Source organism: Oncorhynchus mykiss, chromosome 17 (genome assembly GCF_057628025.1).
Source record: "Oncorhynchus mykiss isolate SJ-2025 chromosome 17, ASM5762802v1, whole genome shotgun sequence".
In the NCBI taxonomy this organism is placed as follows: Eukaryota; Metazoa; Chordata; class Actinopteri; order Salmoniformes; family Salmonidae; genus Oncorhynchus; species Oncorhynchus mykiss.
In genome coordinates this window covers 17262824-17285435 of record NC_143038.1, presented here as the reverse complement: position 1 = coordinate 17285435, position 22612 = coordinate 17262824, and the positions used below count along the sequence as shown (strand labels likewise).

The 22612-nt window shown below is 43.4% G+C and overlaps 1 protein-coding gene across 2 annotated transcripts in view; it reads right to left on the bottom strand.

The window, feature by feature from the left end:
• The window catches only part of LOC110493821 (calpain-1 catalytic subunit), a 30092-nt gene extending 7526 nt beyond the window's left edge, over nucleotides 1–22566 (bottom strand). Inside the window, exons 1-9 of one of the 2 annotated variants that reach the window (XM_021568322.3) lie at nucleotides 21898–22566; nucleotides 20276–20305; nucleotides 19315–19561; nucleotides 17903–17972; nucleotides 9308–9426; nucleotides 8818–8951; nucleotides 8244–8412; nucleotides 7557–7640; nucleotides 6968–7053 (exon numbers count right to left, since the gene is read on the bottom strand). In XM_021568322.3, coding sequence (XP_021423997.2) covers nucleotides 6968–7053; nucleotides 7557–7640; nucleotides 8244–8412; nucleotides 8818–8951; nucleotides 9308–9426; nucleotides 17903–17972; nucleotides 19315–19560 — 908 coding nt within the window. In that variant the 5' untranslated portion in view covers nucleotide 19561; nucleotides 20276–20305; nucleotides 21898–22566. The remainder of the gene's footprint in view (nucleotides 1–6967; nucleotides 7054–7556; nucleotides 7641–8243; nucleotides 8413–8817; nucleotides 8952–9307; nucleotides 9427–17902; nucleotides 17973–19314; nucleotides 19562–20275; nucleotides 20306–21897) is intronic. The other variant, XR_016487790.1, reaches the window with a different exon arrangement.
• Nucleotides 22567–22612: the final 46 nt, after the last annotated feature.

The window sequence follows — 22612 nt, the reverse complement described above, 5'->3', positions numbered from 1 at the left end:
GCTCGCTTCGAGGCAGCCAATACCGAGCCATCCAGGAAAACTCTCGCTGCTCCGGATGACCAGGTGATTTTGCTCTCCGAGGCTGACGCGAGGACAACTCATGAGTGAATACTCAAACCCACCAGCCCAGATGAGTGCTGACAAGGGCTGGGATGATACCAGTAACACGATACTCGTTAGTATCGTGGCAAGGAACCAAAGCACAAAGCAGATTCACCTTCTTTAGGAAAACAGCCCTAATGTTGGTAACAATCATCATCACGTTGTCATCCAGAGTCACATTTATTTATTTTCCAAGCTATAGCAGACAATATTTTACATATAGAAGGTTTTTAAAGGACCAAAGAGTTTGTTCTGCTTCGTTTTTTCATTTTTGCCATGGAAAAAAATATTCCGATATCATCCCAGTCCTAGTGCTTACCAGCTGGGGGGCATCTTCTCTGACATCTTCAAACTGTCCCAGGCTGTAGACCACACATGCTTCAAGGAGAACATTACGTACCAGTGCCCAAGAAAAACAAGTTGACATGCCCAAATGACTATCGCCCCGTCAGACTCACCCCAGTCATCATGAAGTGCTTCAAGGGGCTGGTCATGGCCCACATCAAGGCTAGCATGCCAGACACACTGGACCCACTCCAATTTGCCAACCTCTCCAACAGATCGACAGAAGATACCATTTACATCACTATTCACATGGCCCTAACACATCTGGACAAGAGGAACACTTGTGTGAGAATGCTGTTCATTGACTACAGTTCAGCACTATTGTTCCCTCCAAGCTCGACACCAAGCTCTGCAACTGGATCCTGGGCTTCCTGACAGGCAGACCACAGGCTGTGAGGATTGGTAACAACACCTCCCCCACACTGACTCTTAACATAGGGCCCCCAGCCCTCTTCTGTGCTCCCTGTTCACCCACGACTGCGTGGCTTTGCATGACACCAACAAGTCAGCCTATAGCAAGGAGGTAAGTGAACTGGCATTGTGGTCTTCCTCAACGTCCGCAAAACAAAGTAGTTGATTGTTGACTTCAGGAAGCAAGGGAAGGAACATGCCGTGACCCCTCCTGTCTCAGCCTCCAGTATTTATGCTGCAGTAGTTTATGTGTCGGGGGGCTAGGGTCAGTTTGTTATATCTGGAGTACTTCTCCTGTCCTATTTGGTGTCCTGTGTGAATCTAAGTGTGCGTTCTCTAATTCTCTCCTTCTCTCTTTCTCTCTCTCGGAGGACCTGAGCCCTAGGACCATGCCCCAGGACTACCTGACATGATGACTCCTTGCTGTCCCCAGTCCACCTGGCTGTGCTGCTGCTCCAGTTTCAACTGTTCTGCCTTATTATTATTCGACCATGCTGGTCATTTATGAACATTTGAACATCTTGGCCATGTTCTGTTATAATCTCCACCCGGCACAGCCAGAAGAGGACTGGCCATCCCACATATGCTCTCTCTAATTCTCTCTTTCTTTCTCTCTCTCGGAGGACCTGAGCCCTAGGACCATGCCCCAGGAATACCTGACATGATGACTCCTTGCTGTCCCCAGTCCACCTGACTGTGCTGCTGCTCCAGTTTCAACTATTCTGCCTTATTATTATTCGACCATGCTGGTCATTTATGAACATTTGAACATCTTGACCATGTTTTGTTATAATCTCCACCCGGCACAGCCAGAAGAGGACTGGCCACCCCACATAGCCTGGTTCCTCTCTAGGTTTCTTCCTAGGTTTTGGCCTTTCTAGGGAGTTATTCCTAGCCACCGTGCTTCTACACCTGCAGTGCTTGCTGTTTGGGGTTTTAGGCTGGGTTTCTGTACAGCACTTTGAGATATCAGCTGATGTACGAAGGGCTATATAAATAAATTCGATTTGATTTGATCCACATCAACGGAACTGCAGTAGAAAGAGTCTGCAGTTTTAAGTTCTTCGGGGTCTACATCACCAAGGACATGACAATAACCAACACCAACACCACTCTTGTCAATAGAGCGCAACAGCATATCTACTTCCTAAGGTGACTAAAGAAATGTAGCATGCCACCCTGGGTCCTCTCTAAATACTACAGCTTCATTACCGAGAGCGTCCTGACCGGTTGAATCGCGGCCTGGTACAGGAATTGCTCCGTCCACGACTGCAAGGCCCTTCAGCGGGTTGTAAAGAGCATGACGTATCGGAGCAATAGACTGCCGGAACTAGAAGCACAGGCATTTCGCTACACTCGCATTAACATCTGCTAACCATGTGTATGTGACAAATACAATTTGATACCAACAGACTCAAAGACAGTTCCTATCTACAAGCCACCAGACTGCTGAACACTTGAACTGGACTGAACAGCAGCCTCTGATTCTCCACACCTTATTTTATTTCACCTTTATTTAACCAGGTAGGCTAGTTGAGAACAAGTTCTCATTTGCAACTGCAACCTGGCCAAGATAAAGCATAGCAGTGTGAACAGACAACAGAGTTACACATGGAGTAAACAATTAACAAGTCAATAACACAGTAGAAAAAAAGGAGAGTCTATATACATTGTGTGCAAAAGGCATGAGGAGGTAGGCGAATAATTACAATTTTGCAGATTAACACTGGAGTGATAAATGATCAGATGGTCATGTACAGGTAGAGATATTGGTGTGCAAAAGAGCAGAAAAGTAAATAAATAAAAACAGTATGGGGATGAGGTAGGTAAAAATGGGTGGGCTATTTACCGATAGACTATGTACAGCTGCAGCGATCGGTTAGCTGCTAAGATAGCTGATGTTTGAAGTTGGTGAGGGAGATAAGTCTCCAACTTCAGAGATTTTTGCAATTCGTTCCAGTCACAGGCAGCAGAGAACTGGAACGAAAGGCGGCCAAATGAGGTGTTGGCTTAAGGGATGATCAGTGAGATACACCTGCTGGAGCGCGTGTTACGGGTGGGTGTTGCCATCGTGACCAGTGAACTGAGATAAGGCGGAGCTTTACCTAGCATGGACTTGTAGATGACCTGGAGCCAATGGGTCTGGCGACGAATATGTAGCGAGGGCCAGCCGACTAGAGCATACAGGTCGCAGTGGTGGGTGGTATAAGGTGCTTTAGTGACAAAACGGATGGCACTGTGATAAACTGCATCCAGTTTGCTGAGTAGAGTGTTGGAAGCAATTTTGTAGATGACATCGCCGAAGTCGAGGATCGGTAGGATAGTCAGTTTTACTAGGGTAATTTTGGCGGCGTTAGTGAAGGAGGCTTTGTTGCGGAATAGAAAGCCGACTCTAAATTTGATTTTCGATTGGAGATGTTTGATAGGAGTCTGGAAGGAGAGTTTACAGTCTAGCCAGACACCTAGGTACTTATAGATGTCCACATATTCAAGGTCGGAACCATCCAGGGTGGTGATGCTAGTCAGGCGTGCGGGCGCAGGCAGCGAACGGTTGAAAAGCATGCATTTGGTTTTACTAGCGTTTAAGAGCAGTTGGAGGCCACGGAAGGAGTGTTGTATGGCATTGAAGCTCGTTTGGAGGTTAGATAGCACAGTGTCCAAGGACGGGCCGGAAGTATATAGAATGGTGTCGTCTGCGTAGAGGTGGATCAGGGAATCGCCCGCAGCAAGAGCAACATCATTGATATATACAGAGAAAAGAGTCGGCCCGAGAATTGAACCCTGTGGCACCCCCATAGAGACTGCCAGAGGACCGGACAGCATGCCCTCCGATTTGACACACTGAACTCTGTCTGCAAAGTAGTTGGTGAACCAGGCAAGGCAGTCATCAGAAAAACCAAGGATACTGAGTCTGCCGATAAGAATATGGTGGTTGACAGAGTCGAAAGCCTTGGCAAGGTCGATGAAGACGGCTGCACAGTACTGTCTTTTATCGATGGATGTTATGATATCGTTTAGTACCTTGAGCATGGCTGAGGTGCACCCGTGACCGGCTCGGAAACCAGATTGCACAGCGGAGAAGGTACGGTGGGATTCGAGATGGTCAGTGACCTGTTTGTTGACTTGGCTTTCAAAGACATTAGATAGGCAGGGCAGGCTGGATATAGGTCTGTAACAGTTTGGGTCCAGGGTGTCTCCCCCTTTGAAGAGGGGGATGACTGCGGCAGCTTTCCAATCCTTGGGGATCTCAGACGATATGAAAGAGAGGTTGAACAGGCTGGTAATAGGGGTTGCGACAATGGCGGCGGATAGTTTCAGAAATAGAGGGTCCAGATTGTCAAGCCCAGCTGATTTGTACGGGTCCAGGTTTTGCAGCTCTTTCAGAACATCTGCTATCTGGATTTGGGTAAAGGAGAACCTGGAGAGGCTTGGGCGAGTAGCTGCGGGGGGGGCGGACCTGTTGGCCGAGGTTGGAGTAGCCAGGCGGAAGGCATGGCCAGCCATTGAGAAATGCTTGTTGAAGTTTTCGATAATCATGGATTTATCGGTGGTGACCGTGTTACCTAGCCTCAGTGCAGTGGGCAGCTGGGAGGAGGTGCTCTTGTTCTCCATGGACTTCAGTGTCCCAGAACTTTTTGGAGTTGGAGCTACAGGATGCAAATTTCTGCCTGAAGAAGCTGGCCTTAGCTTTCCTGACTGACTGCGTGTATTGGTTCCTGACTTCCCTGAACAGTTGCATATCGCGGGGACTATTCGATGCTATTGCAGTCCGCCACATGATGTTTTTGTGCTGGTCGAGGGCAGTCAGGTCTGGAGTGAACCAAGGGCTATATCTGTTCTTAGTTCTGCATTTTTTAAACGGAGCATGCTTATCTAAAATGGTGAGGAAGTTACTTTTAAAGAATGACCAGGCATCCTCAACTGACTGGATGAGGTCAATGTCCTTCCAGGATACCCGGGCCAGGTCGATTAGAAAGGTCTGCTCACAGAAATGTTTTAGGGAGCGTTTGACAGTGATGAGGGGTGGTCGTTTGACTGCGGCTCCGTAGCGGATACAGGCAATGAGGCAGTGATCGCTGAGATCCTGGTTGAAGACAGCAGAGGTGTATTTGGAAGGCCAGTTGGTCAGGATGACGTCTATGAGGGTGCCCTTGTTTACAGATTTAGGGTTGTACCTGGTGGGTTCCTTGATGATTTGTGTGAGATTGAGGGCATCTAGCTTAGATTGTAGGACTTCCGGGGTGTTAAGCATATCCCAGTTTAGGTCACCTAACAGAACAAACTCTGAAGCTAGATGGGGGGCGATCAATTCACAAATGGTGTCCAGGGCACAGCTGGGAGCTGAGGGGGGTCGGTAGCAGGCGGCAACGGTGAGAGACTTATTTCTGGAGAGAGTAATTTTTAAAATTAGTAGTTGGAACTGTTTGGGTATGGACCTGGAAAGTATGACATTACTTTGCAGGCTAACTCCTCCCCCTTTGGCAGTTCTATCTTGACAGAAAATGTTATAGTTGGGTATAGAAATCTCAGAATTTTTGGTGGCCTTCCTGAGCCAGGATTCAGACACGGCAAGGACATCAGGGTTAGCAGAGTGTGCTAAAGCAGTGAGTAAAACAAACTTAGGGAGGAGGCTTCTGATGTTGACATGCATGAAACCAAGGCTTTTTCGATCACAGAAGTCAACAAATGAGGGTGCCTGGGGACATGCAGGGCCTGGGTTTACCTCCACATCACCCGCGGAACAGAGGAGGAGTAGTATGAGGGTGCGGCTAAAGGCTATCAAAACTGGTCGCCTAGAGCGTTGGGGACAGAGAATAAAAGGAGCAGATTTCTGGGCATGGTAGAATATATTCAGGGCATAATGCGCAGACAGGGGTATGGTGGGGTGCGGGTACAGCGGAGGTAAGCCCAGGCACTGGGTGATGATGAGAGAGGTTGTATCTCTGGACATGCTGGTTGTAATGGGTGAGGTCACTGCATGTGTGGGAGGTGGGACAAAGGAGGTATCAGGGGTATGAAGAGTGGAACTAGGGGCTCCATTGTAAACTAAAACAATGATAACTAACCTGAACAACAGTATACAAGGCATATTGACATTTGAGAGAGACATACAGCGAGGCATACAGTAATCACAGGTGTTGAATTGGGAGAGCTAGCTAAACAGTAGGTGAGACAACAACAGCTAATCAGCTAGCACAACAACAGCAGGTAAAATGGCGTTGACTAGGCAGGGAGGGTCGGATTAAATACACACAGAGCCTGAGTGCGGCTGGGGCCGACAGATAAAACAAGCACCCACTCATGGACACACCCAACCACACAGATACATTCATGCCACACACACACACACATAGATACATTCATGCCACACACACACACACACACAGCTAACAAACAGACTCTTATTATTATTGCTAAATACTGCACAATTTAAAACACTTGCCCCCCAATCCCCCCTTCCCCAAAACAAGTGTAAATATTAGATTATAAATTGTGGTTTCCTCTACTATACTTATGCTAAAATGATTATTCTAATAGTAATTTACTTTATGTTCGTATCCTTAACTTTTCTTATTTCTTATTGTTGTTGCATTGTCGAGAAGGAACATGCAAATAAGCATTTCGTTGGATGGTGTATACAATGTGTATCCTGTACATACGTCTAATAAAACGTGAAAATTGAATAGCGAATTTGTGCACACAAACAGATGTACACAGACACACACGCAGCCTTTTGGGGGCCCTAAGTGAGATTTGGTTGCAGTTTTAAAGCACATTTTGCCTTGACTTATGCCATGTTCATACGATATCTGGGTGAATAACAAAATCAATGGGGGACCCCTGGAGGTCAGGGGCCCCCTGAAGATCAGGGCCCCTGGGCACATGCCCTTCATGCCCGGTAGGTAATACAGTCATGAAGGTTTAGATATAGCTGGCTTGGCTAACTTACCTAGCAATCTTAGAAAATATTAGCTGACATGGCTAATTGAGTGACTGTCAGTGACTGACATAAGAGAAAAACTGCTGATGCACATTGACTATTATACCCGACTGAGCCACGGAGCCCTACGCTGTCAAGAAAAGTATGATGGTTGTGATGTGAACTCACTTATCACTCCAAGCCCCGGTCCACTCCACCTGACCCCAGGGGTTACGAATACGGATCAACCTCTCCATGCGACCCCGGAAATCCACCTATGATGATAGACAGACACACAAAATTTGGGTCAGATTTTACTTAGAAATTTTAACCACTTGCCACATTCCAATTTGAGAGTAGAATTTCTCAATCATGATGTTTGATAGTCACAGATGCCCGTATAACTATTCATTTGGAAATAAGTAATTTCTGTAAAATATTGCCTGTTTACTGAAAGATGAGGAGAATACGTGCTTCTTATTTTGCTTTTTGTAATTTGTTGACGTTTATATTCCTGTTTTCACCACTCCTTTTCCTCCAATTCCAGATTCACACTAGGGTCAAGCTGAGCCACGCTATATGCTAAGTTGTAGCTGGCCTGCTTACGAATCCACCATGGAACCATGCTGGAAAGGACAATGTGAAAATGAAAAATCTGAGCTATTACAGTATGGTTCGGGTCTGCCCTTTAGTATGAATCAGGCACAATCGCCTAAGGCTTGAAATGGCCCGCAGGAAGATGCACATTTTCCACAAAGCCTTATTTTCACTCACTCACCTGCTTCAGACCTGTGACAGAGTAGGCATGGCCTTTAACCAGCTTCTTAAAGGTCACTGCCTCCATGTCGAAGGCACTGGTGATCTGGTAATGCAAACAGATGTCATCATACATTTCCAATTGTTACCACACACACTTCGGACATGACATCTTTGGCCAAAACTACAATTGTGACAACAGACTCTTTTTCTCTCCACTTTAAAGAGGCTGCATGGATGTTTAGTTATTGTTTACCTAAAATGTTGGCTTGAGTGTTGCCTGTGTGGTTCATATACACATATTACAATATAAATAATTTCTTAAGTAGCTTCAGGCTAACAATATACCTTATGTCCATGGGCATGGGAAGATGTGCCCATTTCTGTCCAATGAGGCAATGTCTAAACCAATATTTCTGTCCATTCTAGGGGACCACTTTTGGCTCAAACCATCCCCAGAGGCAAACGATGAGCATACTGCAGCTCACAATTCCATTATGTGGAAAGATAGGTTGTTTTAAAATAAGCCAAGATTAATGTTGTGAGTGATTCTGTTGTTTTGGGGAATTTAAAAGCTGAATGGGGAAAAATGTCAACCTAGATTAGAACCAGTGACATAGGTCCCATCCAGAAACAACCCCCATCTGAGAGGACTGCATATGTGTACTGCAGGTTGTCGTGTGTGTCATGTAACAGGGACGCCACTTACGTCAATGGAGCAGCCCAGAAGGGAGCCTCTCTCCAGGGCTTTACCGATGATCCGGTACAGATCCTTAGGTGCCTTACGTAGCTCGTAAAACTCTGCCACGCCACCGGTGAAGTCCTCAAAGCCCTCTGTGGTGCTGCCACCAGACAAGGCCTCATAGGAGCCACTCAGTCTAACACAAAAATGTCACAGTGTGTCAATCCTGGAAAATAGTTATATCCCTTCATGCAACAATGTAAAAGTATTCGCCATCTACAATATTCGTAAATGAAATGTATGTTCATAAAACAAACATAATAAACATAACATTATAGTTACATAGATTTATGAAAGCTTAAGAAATGTATGATGCAATTACACATTAGTCAGAGCTAACTGGACTTGTGACATGTATGCTTTATGAACATTCAATTGTTACCCACTGTTTACTTGGTGTAGCAAATTAAACTTAGAAAAAATACAATTATATTCTAAGATGGATGCACTGTATACCTGAATTAAAGCCTGTTTTACGGTACCATTAAAAAACATTTAAAGCTTTTGACACGGACAATAGCTAATATTAGGAAAATCATACTTGGCATAAGCCTTCTCAATCAGAGCACTCCAGAACTCGTTACCCTCAGCAGAGTGAACAAACATGAGCTCGCCATCTTTGACAGGCAGTCGATCATCAATGACAACATCCACCCACTCTCCAAACTGCCAGAACTGTGAACAAACAAAACAGTTTGGAGTCAGACACGAAGGTTATAATTGTTTTATGCTCCCCTATGAAGCTAAATAACGTCTCCAGCATATGTTTCTAAGTGCTCCCCATAATCACCTAATAATAAATGCGAGAACTGTTGTCTCTCTGGGAATTATTTTGTGGAAAAGCACTGTGACCTGATAATTCAGGAATTGAGCCTCCTACAAAGGTTGTTTTAAAATCCCTCCAATCAAACTTCTGAATATGGCAAGTCATTCTTTCATACATATTTAGGCTACAATGCTGTATCATTATATTATCTTTCATTAAAAGGTTTTTCTATTCAATTTCCTCTATTGTATTTGATTGAATGGACCTGGAAGTGGAAGATGCCAGCGTAGTTGTCTTGGAAGGATTGACCATGAGGGACCACCCTGTGTAGCAGCTTCTCATTAAGGGTGAGGGAAGCAATGGCTGCCAGGAGCCAGCAGTCACCTAACCAGAGGTAAAATAGTAAAAAATAAATTAATCAAATGTATTTATAAAGCACTTTTAAAACACTGAGCGGTTGTCACCAAGTGGTTCACAGTAACCTGGCCTAAACTCCAAAGAGCAAGCAGATGCACAGTGGCCTGGAAAACCTTCCTACGAGGAGGAGGAAACCTAGAGAGGAACCAGGCTCAGAATAGAAGCACCTGGCCCAAATGGGAGAAGAGGGAGATAGTTAAAGCATTTTCAAACGTAATAATTTCAATCTGGGGTGAAAGTGTGAGAGAGGGTGAATAAATTTAAGCTAGCTTAGCTGAGCCTCAAATGTTTTCTTAAAATAACACCAAATAACGATACAGAAACCTTAACATTCAAAATCTAAAAAGGAACCATAGCCTAAATTAGTAATGTGTGCATCTTTCTAAAATATTACCCATGTGTCTTAAAAACACAACATTTACACTGGCTGGTGCGGTTTCTATCTCACCACTTTAAATGAAGGCTGCTGTTAGTAGAAAACAAAACACTTAACTCATTTCAAGCACTCAGCTCAAATCACCCTTGTTCAGCATTTAGTAGTGAGTGAATAGCCAACCTAATGCATTTTGGCCAGTCTGAGCCAAGCCTTCAAACATTTGTTCTGGTTTTCCAAAACCTCAACTCCTCTTTGAAAATCGCTTCCAATTTGCTTTAACTGAAATCATATACCATCAGTAGACTACTATCAATGGCATGCAGCAAGAACAGCTGAACATGTCAAAGGCTTATTCCCACCATTGTTAAAACCATGAGGCAACCTAAACTATTATGGTCCCGTGTAGATCAGTTGGTAGAGCATGGCGCTTGAAACACCAGGGTTGTGGGTTTGATTCTCACGGGGGACCAGTACGAAATTGTATGTACTCACTACTGTAAGTTGCTCTGCATAAGAGCGTCTGCTAAATTACTCAAATGTAAATGTATTCAGCCTTTAAGGGGCCATGTATTGTAACTGAATTAGTGTGGGGAGTAAGAATTAGCTACTTCCCTATAGTGAGAGCTATGGGGATTGCTAATGCAATTTCAAAACGTCCCTAATGTCACAACTGGGGATTGCTCTGGCCTCAAGGTCTTGCTAAAATCTCCCTTTCTTTTAAGTGTAACTGCTGTTATCGACTGAGGGGTTGAAATCCTAAGGCTAAGGCCACACTCAAACGCATTAACAGATTAAATTGTGTATGACCAATATCATTGTCCGTTTTTGTCAAAATTACCACTTCAAAAAGCATTGGCTTCATACGAAATTCTCGAACATAAAATTCTAGTGTGTCGGGGTTGTAATGTGGGTGCATATGACAGCAGCCTTATCCATATAAGTGTATACTCAGAAGTAGATATGTTTAATAAGCTTAGCACTGCTTTCTGGTGAAAAAGTTCAAGTATGGACCTTATAGTGAGGAGAATTATCAGATTGTCAATCATTGTTACATCTTCTATTACATTTCAAGCACTGGTTAGCTTCAACCTGACGAGCCTTATAGAATACTTGAAAGGCTACATAACTCAGTCAAGATAATTCCCCAAAACAAACAGAGGGGGAGCCCACAGGCCATGACATAACAGGAGAGTCAACTCCTGCCAAAGACAGAAAGAGAGAAGTTGTTTGTGGGCTGGGTCTTCAGAACGTCGTGTGTATAACAATTACACATCCGACTGCCTTTTCAGTTCCAACTAGACTAGAGATGTGAGAAAAATTTAACCAAGACTTATGAGATCCCAAGAACAGAACAGTTTTGGGCTTTTTTTGGGCCATATCCTGTGATCTACTCACAACAACATTTTCTCACTAGTTAAAAAGGAAGCTGATCATGGCATTAATCACAACTGATAGCTCGCTGATTGAACAATCTTTTATCTTGAATTCCATTCCAGTGGCTAGGTCCGTTATCCGCCTCCCTCCACCCTGTTTTGCAAACATACGCCAGAGATTGCTGCATGGGACATCAGCCAAGATCCATTAGCACGCTTTCTCTGTAGGCGTGTCCGCTATTAGCCTTTCTGTGAATCATTTCCAGTGTCTCCCTGACTCACAAATGGGTTCTGCCACACCCAAACAGTCAGCTGCCTAGTCAGGGTCATTCTTATTTTACACACAGAGCTATTACAAAAGAGATATACAGTCCCAGTCAAAAGTTTGGACACAACTACTCATTCAAGGGTTTTTATTTTTTATTATTTTCTACATTGCAGAATAATAGTGAAGACATCAAAACTATGAAATAACACATGTGGAATAATGGAACCAAAAAAAGTGTTAAACAAATCAAAATATATTTTAGATTATTCAAAGTAGCCATCTTTTGCCTTGATGGCAGCTTTGCACACTCTTGGCATTCTCTCAACCAGCTTCATGAGGTAGTCACCTGGAATGCTTTTCCAGCAGTCTTGAAGGAGTTCCCACATATGCTGAGCACTTGTTGGCTGCTTTTCCTTCACTCTGCGGTCCAAATCATCCCAACCATCGCAATTGGGTTGATGTCGGGTGATTGTGGAGGCCAGGTCATCTGATGAAACACTCCATCACTCTCATTCTTGGTAAAAAATAGCCATTTACATAGCCTGGAGGTGTGTTGGGTCATTGTCCTGTTGAAAAACAAAATGATAGTCCCACTAAGCCCAAACCAGATGGGATGGCGTATCGCTGCAGAATGCTGTGGTAGCCATTCTGGTTAAGTGTGCCTTGAATTCCAAATAAAATCAGACAGTGTCACCAGTAAAGCACCCCCACACCATCACCTCCATGCTTCACGGTGGGGACCACACATGCGGAGATCATCCGTCCACCTACTCTGTGTCTCTCAAAGACACGGCGGTTGGAACTAAAAATCTCAAAATTAGGACCAAAGGATAGATTCACACGGGTCAAATTTCCATTGCTTGTGTTTCTTGGCCCAAGCAAGTCTCTTCTTATTATTGGTGTTCTTTAGTGGTTGTTTCTTTGCAGCAATTCAACCATGAAGGCCTGATTCACGCAGTCTCCTCTGAACAGTTGATGTTGAGATGTGTCTGTTACTTGAACTCTGTGAAGCATTTATTTAGGCTGCAATTTGTGAGGCTGGTACCTCTAATGAACTTATCCTTTGCAGCAGATGTAACTCTGGGTCTTCCATTCCTGTGGCGGTCCTCATGAGAGCCAGTTTCATCATAGTGCTTGATGGTTTTTGCGACAGCACTTGAAGACACTTTCAAAGTTCTTGAAATTTTCCAGATTGACTGACCTTCATGTCTTAAAGTAATGATGGACTGTCATTTCTCTTCACTTATTTTAGCTGTTCTTGCCATAATAAGGACTTTTACCAAATAGGGCTATCTTCTGTATACCAACACTACCTTGTCACAACACAGCTGATTGGCTGAAACGCAAGAGCAAGGCAAAGGGTGGCTACTTTGAAGAATCTCATATATTAAATCAGCGAGCAGGCCTTTCTAATCGACCTGGCCGGGGTTTCCTGGAAGGATATTGATCTTATCCCGTCAGTAGAGGATGCCTGGATATTTTTTTAAATGCCTTCCTACCCATCTTAAATAAGCATGCCCCATTCAAGAAATTTAGAACCAGGAACAGATATAGCCCTTGGTTCTCCCCAGACCTGACTGCCATTAACCAACACAAAAACATCCTATGGCGTTCTGCATTAGCATCGAACAGCCCCCGTGATATGCAGCTGTTCAGGGAAGCTAGAAACCATTATACACAGGCAGTTAGAAAAGCCAAGGCTAGCTTTTTCAAGCAGAAATTTGCTTCCTGCAACACTAACTCAAAAAAGTTCTGGGACACTGTAAAGTCCATGGAGAATAAGAACATCTCCCAGCTGCCCACTGCACTGAAGATAGGAAACACTGTCACCACTGATAAATCCACCATAATTGAGAATTTCAATAAGCATTTTTCTACGGCTGGCCATGCTTTCCACCTGGCTACTCCTACCCCGGTCAACAGCACTGCACCCCCCACAGCAACTTGCCCAAGCCTTCCCCATTTCTCCTTCTCCCAAATCCGTTCAGCTGATGTTCTGAAAGAGCTGCAAAATCTGGACCCCTACAAATCAGCCGGGCTAGACAATCTGGACCCTTTCTTTCTAAAATTATCTGCCAAAATTGTTGCCAGAGCTGGTCATGGGTGCACCTCAGCCACACTCAAGGTCCTAAACGATATCTTAACTGCCATCGATAAGAAACATTACTGTGCAGCCGTATTCATTGATCTGGCCAAGGCTTTCGACTCTGTCAATCACCACATCCTCATCAGCAGACTCGACAGCTTGGTTTCTCAAATGATTGCCTCGCCTGGTTCACCAACTACTTCTCTGATAGAGTTCAGTGTGTCAAATCGGAGGGTCTGCTGTCCGTCTCTATGGTGGTGCCACAGGGTTCAATTCTTGGACCGACTCTCTTCTCTGTATACATCAATGAGGTCGCTCTTGCTGCTGGTGAGTCTCTGTGCAGACGACACCATTCTGTATACTTCTGGCCCTTCTTTAGACACTGTGTTAACAACCCTCCAGGCAAGCTTCAATGCCATACAACTCTCCTTCCGTGGCCTCCAATTGCTCTTAAATACAAGTAAAACTAAATGCATGCTCTTCAACCGATCGCTACCTGCACCTGCCCGCCTGTCCAACATCACTACTCTGGACGGCTCTGACTTAGAATACGTGGACAACTACAAATACTTAGGTGTCTGGTTAGACTGTAAACTCTCCTTCCAGACCCATATCAAACATCTCCAATCCAAAGTTAAATCTAGAATTGGCTTCCTATTTCGCAACAAAGCATCCTTCACTCATGCTGCCAAACATACCCTTGTAAACTGACCATCCTACCAATCCTCGACTTTGGCGATGTCATTTACAAAATAGCCTCCAATACCCTACTCAACAAATTGGATGCAGTCTATCACAGTGCAATCCGTTTTGTCACCAAAGCCCCATATACTACCCACCATTGCGACCTGTACGCTCTCGTTGGCTGGCCCTCGCTTCATACTCGTCGCCAAACCCACTGGCTCCATGTCATCTACAAGACCCTGCTAGGTAAAGTATATTATCGTATAGTATATTATCTCAGCTGGCTGGTCACCATAGCATCTCCCACCTGTAGCACACGCTCCAGCAGGTATATCTCTCTAGTCACCCCCAAAACCAATTATTTCTTTGGCCGCCTCTCCTTCCAGTTCTCTGCTGCCAATGACTGGAACGAACTACAAAAATCTCTGAAACTGGAAACACTTATCTCACTCACTAGCTTTAAGCACCAACTGTCAGAGCAGCTCACAGATTACTGCACCTGTACAGGCCCACCTATAATTTAGCCCAAACAACTACCTCTTTCCCTACTGTATTTAATTTATTTATTTTGCTCCTTTGCACCCCATTATTTTTATTTCTACTTTGCACAGTCTTCCATTGCAAATCTACCATTCCAGTGTTTTACTTGCTATATTGTATTTACTTTGCCACCATGGCCTTTTTTTGCCTTTACCTCCCTCCTTGCTCACATCGTATATAGACTTGTTTATACTGTATTATTATTATTTATTTTTTGAATTTTACCCCTTTTTCTCCCCAATTTCGTGGTATCCAATTGTTGTAGTAGCTACTATCTTGTCTCATCGCTACAACTCCCGTACGGGCTCGGGAGAGACGAAGGTTGAAAGTCATGCGTCCTCCGATACACAACTCAACCAAGCCGCACTGCTTCTTAACACAGCACGCATCCAACCCGGAAGCCAGCCGCACCAATGCGCCGGAGGAAACACGACAGAGCCTGGGCGCACACTGCGCCCAGCCCGCCACAGGAGTCGCTGGTGCGCGATGAGACAAGGACACCCCTACCGACCAAGCCCTCCCTAACCCGGGCGACGCTAGGCCAATTGTGCCCCATGGACCTCCCGGTCGCGGCCGGTTACGACAGAGCCTGGGCGCGAACCCAGGGACTCTGATGGCACAGCTGGCGCTGCAGTACAGCGCCCTTAACCACTGCGCCACCCTTATACTGTATTATTGACTGTATGTTTGTTTTACTCCATGTGTAACTCTGTGTCGTTGTATGTGTCGAACTGCTTTGCTTTATCTTGGCCAGGTCGCAATTGTAAATGAGAACTTGTTCTCAACTTGCCTACCTGGTTAAATAAAGGTGAAATAAAATAAAATAAAAAGATATATATATTTTGATTTGTTTTGCACTTTTTTGGTTACTATGTTATTTCATAGTTTTGATATCTTCACTATTATTCTACAATGTATAAATTAGTAAAAAAATCTGAAAAACCCTTGAATGAGTAGGTGTGTCCAAACGTTTGACTAGTACTGTATGTATATATGTACACTACCGTTCAAAAGGTTGGGGTAACTTAGAAATGTCCTTGGTTTTGAAAGAAAAGCTCATTTTTTGTCCATTAAAATAACACCAAACTGATCAGAAATACAGTTTGTTAATGTTGTAAATGACTATTGTAGCTGGAAATGTCTTATTTTAATGGACCATCTACATAGGAGTACAAAGGCCCATTATCAGCAACCATCACTCCTGTGTTCCAATGGCATGTGGTGTTCGCTAATCCAAGTTTATCATTTTAAAAGGCTTATTGATCATTAGAAACCCCTTTTGCAATTATGTTAGCACAGCTGAAAACTGTTGTCCTGATTAAAGAAGCAATAAACTGGTGTTCTTAAACTAGTTGAGTATCTGGAGCATCAGCATTTGTGGGTTCGATTACAGGCTCAAAATGTCCAGAAACAAAGAACTTTCTTCTGAAACTCGTCAGTATATTCTTGTTCTGAGAAATTGCCAAGAAACGGAAGATCTCATACAATGCTGTATACTACTCGATTCACAGAACTCCCACCACTCCCAAGGAATGTGAAAAACCATAATTGTAATCTATCCCACTGCACATCTAGGCAAGTTAGGTCTGGCAAGAATTGATTACTTGTTTTTCTGTTCTATGGAGCAAAATTAACTACTGTATGTCTCATAATGAGGGAAGAGCTATTCACTGTTCCATGCAGGCAGTAATTTTGTTAGTTTTTCTAGTCCTCTGGTTTCACTTAAGTGCTCTGTCAAGGAAAATAACATTCACATTGAAAACTTGCAACACATTAGAGGGAGGGGGAGGGACAATGCTGTTAAGCAACAAGTTTTTTTTTATAACAGGGACTTTTTCTCCCAGAAACCGCTTAAGCAAGAAACACACAGAAAATCTGAGTGTAGATAGACTCCCAATAGGTACTTATCACAGAAGGAGGCCGTTCCTTTTCTTGCTAGTACAAAATACATACCTGCTGAGTATCGACCTGGTACCGCCAAAACTACAGTTTCTACTTGTAGAATCGCAATGCTAGGCAGTAGCCGACAACTTGACTTTGAGACAATCAGAAAGCACAAACCTCCACATGGGGGAGCCAACAGGAGTGACAAGGGGGGAAAAAAATAGGGCACTTTTTCTGGTCTAATCCAGCCTTTTCGTCAGAGTGTTCTAAATAAAACAATAAAGCTGTATAATACATATTTTTTTTCTAGAGCAAGTCTTTATATTTTTTTACGTCTAGCTAAGGAGTTTTGTGCTCGAATAAGTACTTTTTGCTAATGTGCACTAGCTTATTAGTTCGATGGATAGCTAACGTTAGCTTGCTAACTGAGCAAGGGAGTCACACACACTTCATATAAAATGAATGGGGTGGTAATAAGTGCAGCACAATGCACACAACACTAAATGCTTTACCAAGCTAGCTATCTGGCCACTGTAGCTAGTAACATTATAATGAAATCACAATGGACTCATTTCCATGAAGCAGCAGCCTGTAGCTGGCTGCCCAGAGTCAATACAGCATCTTTACATTACCTAGCTAGCACAACAGCTAGCTAGCTATCTAGAGAATCATGCTAACAATTTAGCTAACGTTAGACAGCTAGCTAAACATCTATCTATGGACTGTCCATGTGAGAGTAAATTAAATAGTTTCTTTGTCATCTTACTAGCTATTATTTAGCTGTTGCCAAACTAGCTGTGGCCAGCTGGCTGGTATCAACAATGGCTTTCCACAACAATAGCAACATTAGCGCAGTTGGCTAGTTAGCTAAGTAACATTGGCTAGACCATGAAGCAACTCACATGGATATGCATTGCCAAACAAGGCTACTGCCACCTTCTGGTCTGGAGTATTTTAACAAGGCTGAATAGCTGATGACTTCAAGGTCTTTGCTGTGTGAATACAAAAGAGATCGACTGCCAACACTCTGTTCAGAGGTGCTAAGTACTGTCGGCAAGCAAAAGTTTGACAATCCTACAAGTGTGTCTGAGCTATTACAATAGTAGTACTGTAGTTCCTGGAGTACCACACTGCAGAAAACAGAAATACATGATTTTTAAGGCCTTCCATTAAGCCCCCTTTTAGTGTCAAACTATTACAGCACATTGACACCTAAGCACATTGATACTCACCCAGTGCTCCTTGACAGATATCAGTCCTTGTGGCACCGCCCAAAATGAACTCAGGGTTATCTGAAAACTCCTATTGAAAATGAAGTTAAATCAGAAACAGTATTTTAAAGACACACAAATAAGTACACATCGAGACAAATATCATGAATGAAAATGTGGCTGATGTTTTTAAATCTGGTGCAAAAGCTTGTGTAATTACAGTACCCCTACTTAGGATTTTGCAACTTTAACCCATGGCCATTTTGGACTGACACTGAAAGTATCTTTGGTCAAACTTTTCAAGCTTTCAAAATGTGTGTCAAAAGTAGATTGTTACTCTCTCAACAAATCAAATGTTATTTGTCACGTGCCGAATACTTACAAGCCCTTAACCAACAATACATTTTTAAGAAACCCCCCCCCCCCCAAAAAGACATAAGAATAACAAATAATTAAAAAGCAGCAGTAAATAACAATAGCGGGGCTATATACAGGGGGTACCGGTACAGAGTCAAATGACACCAAAGCATGATTTGAGGAGTGAAAAGCTGCTAGTGTGAGAGAGCAAGGCTGCCATCTCAGCCTTAAGTTATTTAAATAATTTAGCAGCTTGTGCTGTTCATTAGTATACACAAGCAGCAGCTGTTGGAGGAGATATGTCTGGCATGTAGGCCTCTAGACTGTTTGTTCAACACTTCCCGAGGAATTACTGGTAAGGACACAGAAGTCACAATGAGAGACTCATCTTAAACAGCACCTTTTTAGGTTTGGTGAAATGCTAACCATAAAAGCTAACTCTCAACACCCTAACCCTCTTTGTTGAAAAGACCAGCTGTTTTTTTTCTCATGACATGCCATTCATTGTGCCTCTCCATGCCAAAATAACCATTTAATTCTCAGCACAGGCACAAAATATATCTAGAGTTCCATGTGTCTGCAAGTAGCACATACTGTGCACATCCTGCAGTCTAACCACACAGGAACAAGGGTTTGATTCAGAGGCTGGAGTAAAAGCCATTTAGACACCACAAGAATAGCTTACACACTTATTTGCAATACCATTTATGAGTTTAGGGACAAATCCTTACTTGAGATCTGCATTTATTTTATTTAACCTTTATTTAACTAGGCAAGTCAGTTAAGAACAAATTCTTATTTACAATGACGACCTACCCCGGCCAAACCCTAAACCAGACGACGCTTGGCCAATTGTGCATGGCCCTATGGGACTCCCAAACACGGCGGTTGTGATACAGCCTGGAATCGAACCAGGGTCATTAGTGACGCCTATAGCACAGAGATGCAGTGCCTTAGACCCCTGTGCCACTCAGGAGCCCAAAGGGCTGATACAACCAAGGGATTTGTATGTGTATATCTTGTATGGCTTCAAATACAATATTAATTTGGAACACTAACTCCTATCAGTCTCTTACTGTGGGCCTCATCCACTCCACGCCCTGGGTTTTGGATGAGTGGGGGGCCAGCTCTTTGAAGCCCAGGGAGGGTGGCTCGGGGGGGAAGCAGGAGTCCTCGAACAGGCAGCCGCTCTCCAGGCACTCCTGCTTCAAGGCCTCGTAGTCCTGGTTGAGAAACTTCAGCGCCCGCTCGTTGGTTCCCATTCCCTCAGCGTGTAGTCTCTCCCTCTGGATGCGCGCAGAGACCCCTCCGAATGGGTACATGCTGGGATGGAAGAAATAAGAGGGTGTGTGGGTGTGTGTTAAGAGGTGGGTTACTGGAAGCTAGCATATAAATAGCCCCAACAGAATAAACGTGCAGGCAGAGGGACATTGTTTCAAATGAGAGGGGACACTGTGCTCATTATCAGTAAACGCTTTTTACTCATGACAATGGAGATAATGTATCAGAACTAGGAGCCGTGATGGGCCCAGAGTGGCCATGGGTAGGACACTCTCTCTGAGTGCTGTCTGAATATTTCATAGGTAAAACTGAGTGCCACAATGTAAAGGCGTTTGGATTGTCTGGAATTCCACTGGTATTTTCATGTAAATTAATAAGTGGGATGATAGCCTTTTGCAGATACAGTTTGACTATTGATCATACACTTTCAGTATGTTTATATCCAGCCATATAAAACATATATTTTGTTTATATGGCTGGATAGTTATAGGGTAGAACAATCACTATGCTCAAATACTTTGAAGAGGCATTCTTCCTGGCCTGCCCTAAAAAAGGTGATCATGCTCTAACATAATTGGATACAGAGGAAGGACACCCTGTGTCCGTCAACGCAATTCTGTTAGGCACAAAACTGAAACTGCAGCATAAAACATTATTTGATGGTTAAGTTAGAGAAGGGACTACAATTCCAATCTGTACATTAGACTCCAGTCACTGAACAGACCATGACAAGAACACACATATATATTATTGTACCTTCAGTCCTTCAGTGTGGGAGGCAGCAGGCTTGGGAAAACAAAAGTCCAGTTAATTTAGGATTCAGTCTTCACAGGCGCAGTCACATGCATACATAGCTGGAATGTCACTGTAGTATAGCAAAGCAGTGAGCTATACACACATGCAAGCAAGAAGCACTGTTCGTTGTCCACGTTGTCCGTGTTGTACATTTCACTGACATGAGATTGATAAGGACAGCAGCTGGTAGAGAACTCTTATAGGTACCTATAGAGCTGGATGGTACAGTATGTCATGTCATTCACTAGGTTAATTGACTAGAGGAGGGATTGCTTTGAACACAGCGGCACTGTAGCATCACAGACTTATAACAAGAAGCAACTGTTTTTGAACGCTGAACTGAGTCTCATAACGAAAAAGGTTTATGGTACAATAGTCGATCGTTGTAGCAGATCTGTATGGTACATGACAATGTAGGACCTAAAAACAGAATTCAATTGTTGCAGACAATGACTCCCTTCCTCCATCCAAAGACACTTGCTGTGGAAATCAAACACACTTCAATAAACTGGTAGTGATGCTCAATTTTCAAACAGTTGGAATCCCCTTTTGTTTTTGCACTCATACAATAAACAGCCCTCGTCTTCTTCTATTACCAATAAAATACATTTTTATGGGGTATACTTCATATATACATTTTACATAGTAACCAGAAAGAAAGTCTAACAAGGCATTTGTTTGGGTTGATATATCAATAAACAAGGCTGCAACAATACATTTGAATCAATACTGTTGATTGAAACTGAAATGCTTGTGGCAAGTCCATTGGAACTAACGCCAATTTGCCTGCCAACACTATAGTTAACTATGTGGAATTAAATGTGCATTTCTTGTTCATTTCATGGTCATCAAGAAAACGTTGAATGATCATTTCATATTCTTGGATAAATCCAACAGCCTATGCTGTAAGCCTGCATCAAACTGATCAAATTGTTGCTTTGAGTATTGATTTCAGTCTAGTCAGGTTCACACCCCTTCCAGAAAGCTGCATCACCTTTAAAATAAACCCTCAATAACACTGTGTTAGCCTCCTTATTACAATTCATTGAACCACAATCTACATGGTTGCGAGTCATTTAAAGTATAGGCCTGTAGACTACTTAACTTTCTGCAATAATCCCTGTGCATATCACATTTGTTCATGTTGTTTTCAATGGATCAAATGAGCTCATGATCTTTTTATAGTTGTATAAATAAAATGCCACAGAGCAGCATGTCAAGTGTTGACCATGAAGGGTGTATGACAGTAATGGAGCCTTTCAGAGATAATTTATTTTGTTTTAGAAATCATATCAAGGATCAAGGATAACGTCTCTCAAAGAAGAGTCGCCTGCCATGTTTGGAGGAATCAGCTGATACTGAGCAGTTCATCACATCATATTGCATCATCCAAACCCGCAAAACTTCCATGACTGGACATGCTTCACATAGATTACCATTGCAATGAAGCATGGTAACATGCAATATATACTGTTATGCTGAGTTTCAGCGCATTTAATTTCGGTAATTAGTCCCAATTCAATAAAACAATCACATAGAGACATGCATCTTGCATTCCAAATCATAGATCAGACATAACTTACCACTGACCCGAAATCTTTTTAGACACTTTCCGAGGTGACGTTCAGTGTCTCTGTTAACCGATATGTGTAAATATATCTATCATGTCATATGAGTGAAGGCCAGAACAAAGATGCAATCAGTGTTGTTACTGCAGTGTCTTGCCCAGCCCATTCCGGTGGGAGGGGTTTAGCAGCATCAAAATGAGGGGGTTCGATTAATCCCGCCCGGACAGGCGTGTTTTGCGACGGCTAAAAGTGGATTGCATTCGATTTGGAACAGGACTGCCTCCCGGGCGTGAGCCAGGAGTCCCGTTCAAAGCCCACGGCGAAGTTGGTTCATTTTTTATTTAACCTTTATTTAACTCGGAAAGTCAGTTAATAACAAATTATTATTTACAATTACGGCCAAACCAGGACAACGCTGGGCCAATTGTGCGCCGCCCTATGGGACTCCCAATCACCGCCGGATGTGATGCAGTTCAAAACAAAAGTGACGCAATGAAGCTAAGATTCTGTGTTTTCCCATGCAAAAGGGATTGCGTTAGATAAAAACGCATTATCTGCTTTCCTAATGAAAAATAGATAGAAAATTCAAACATTTATTTTATGGAAAAGAGATGTGTTTCTGGACGATGCACCATGCTGCCTTGATGCCAAAATGACCGAGCGAGGCAGATTACTGTTTGGTTTGAGAAAGGAGCGCCTCCTTTTCGCCCGATGACGTATAGTGCCTAGT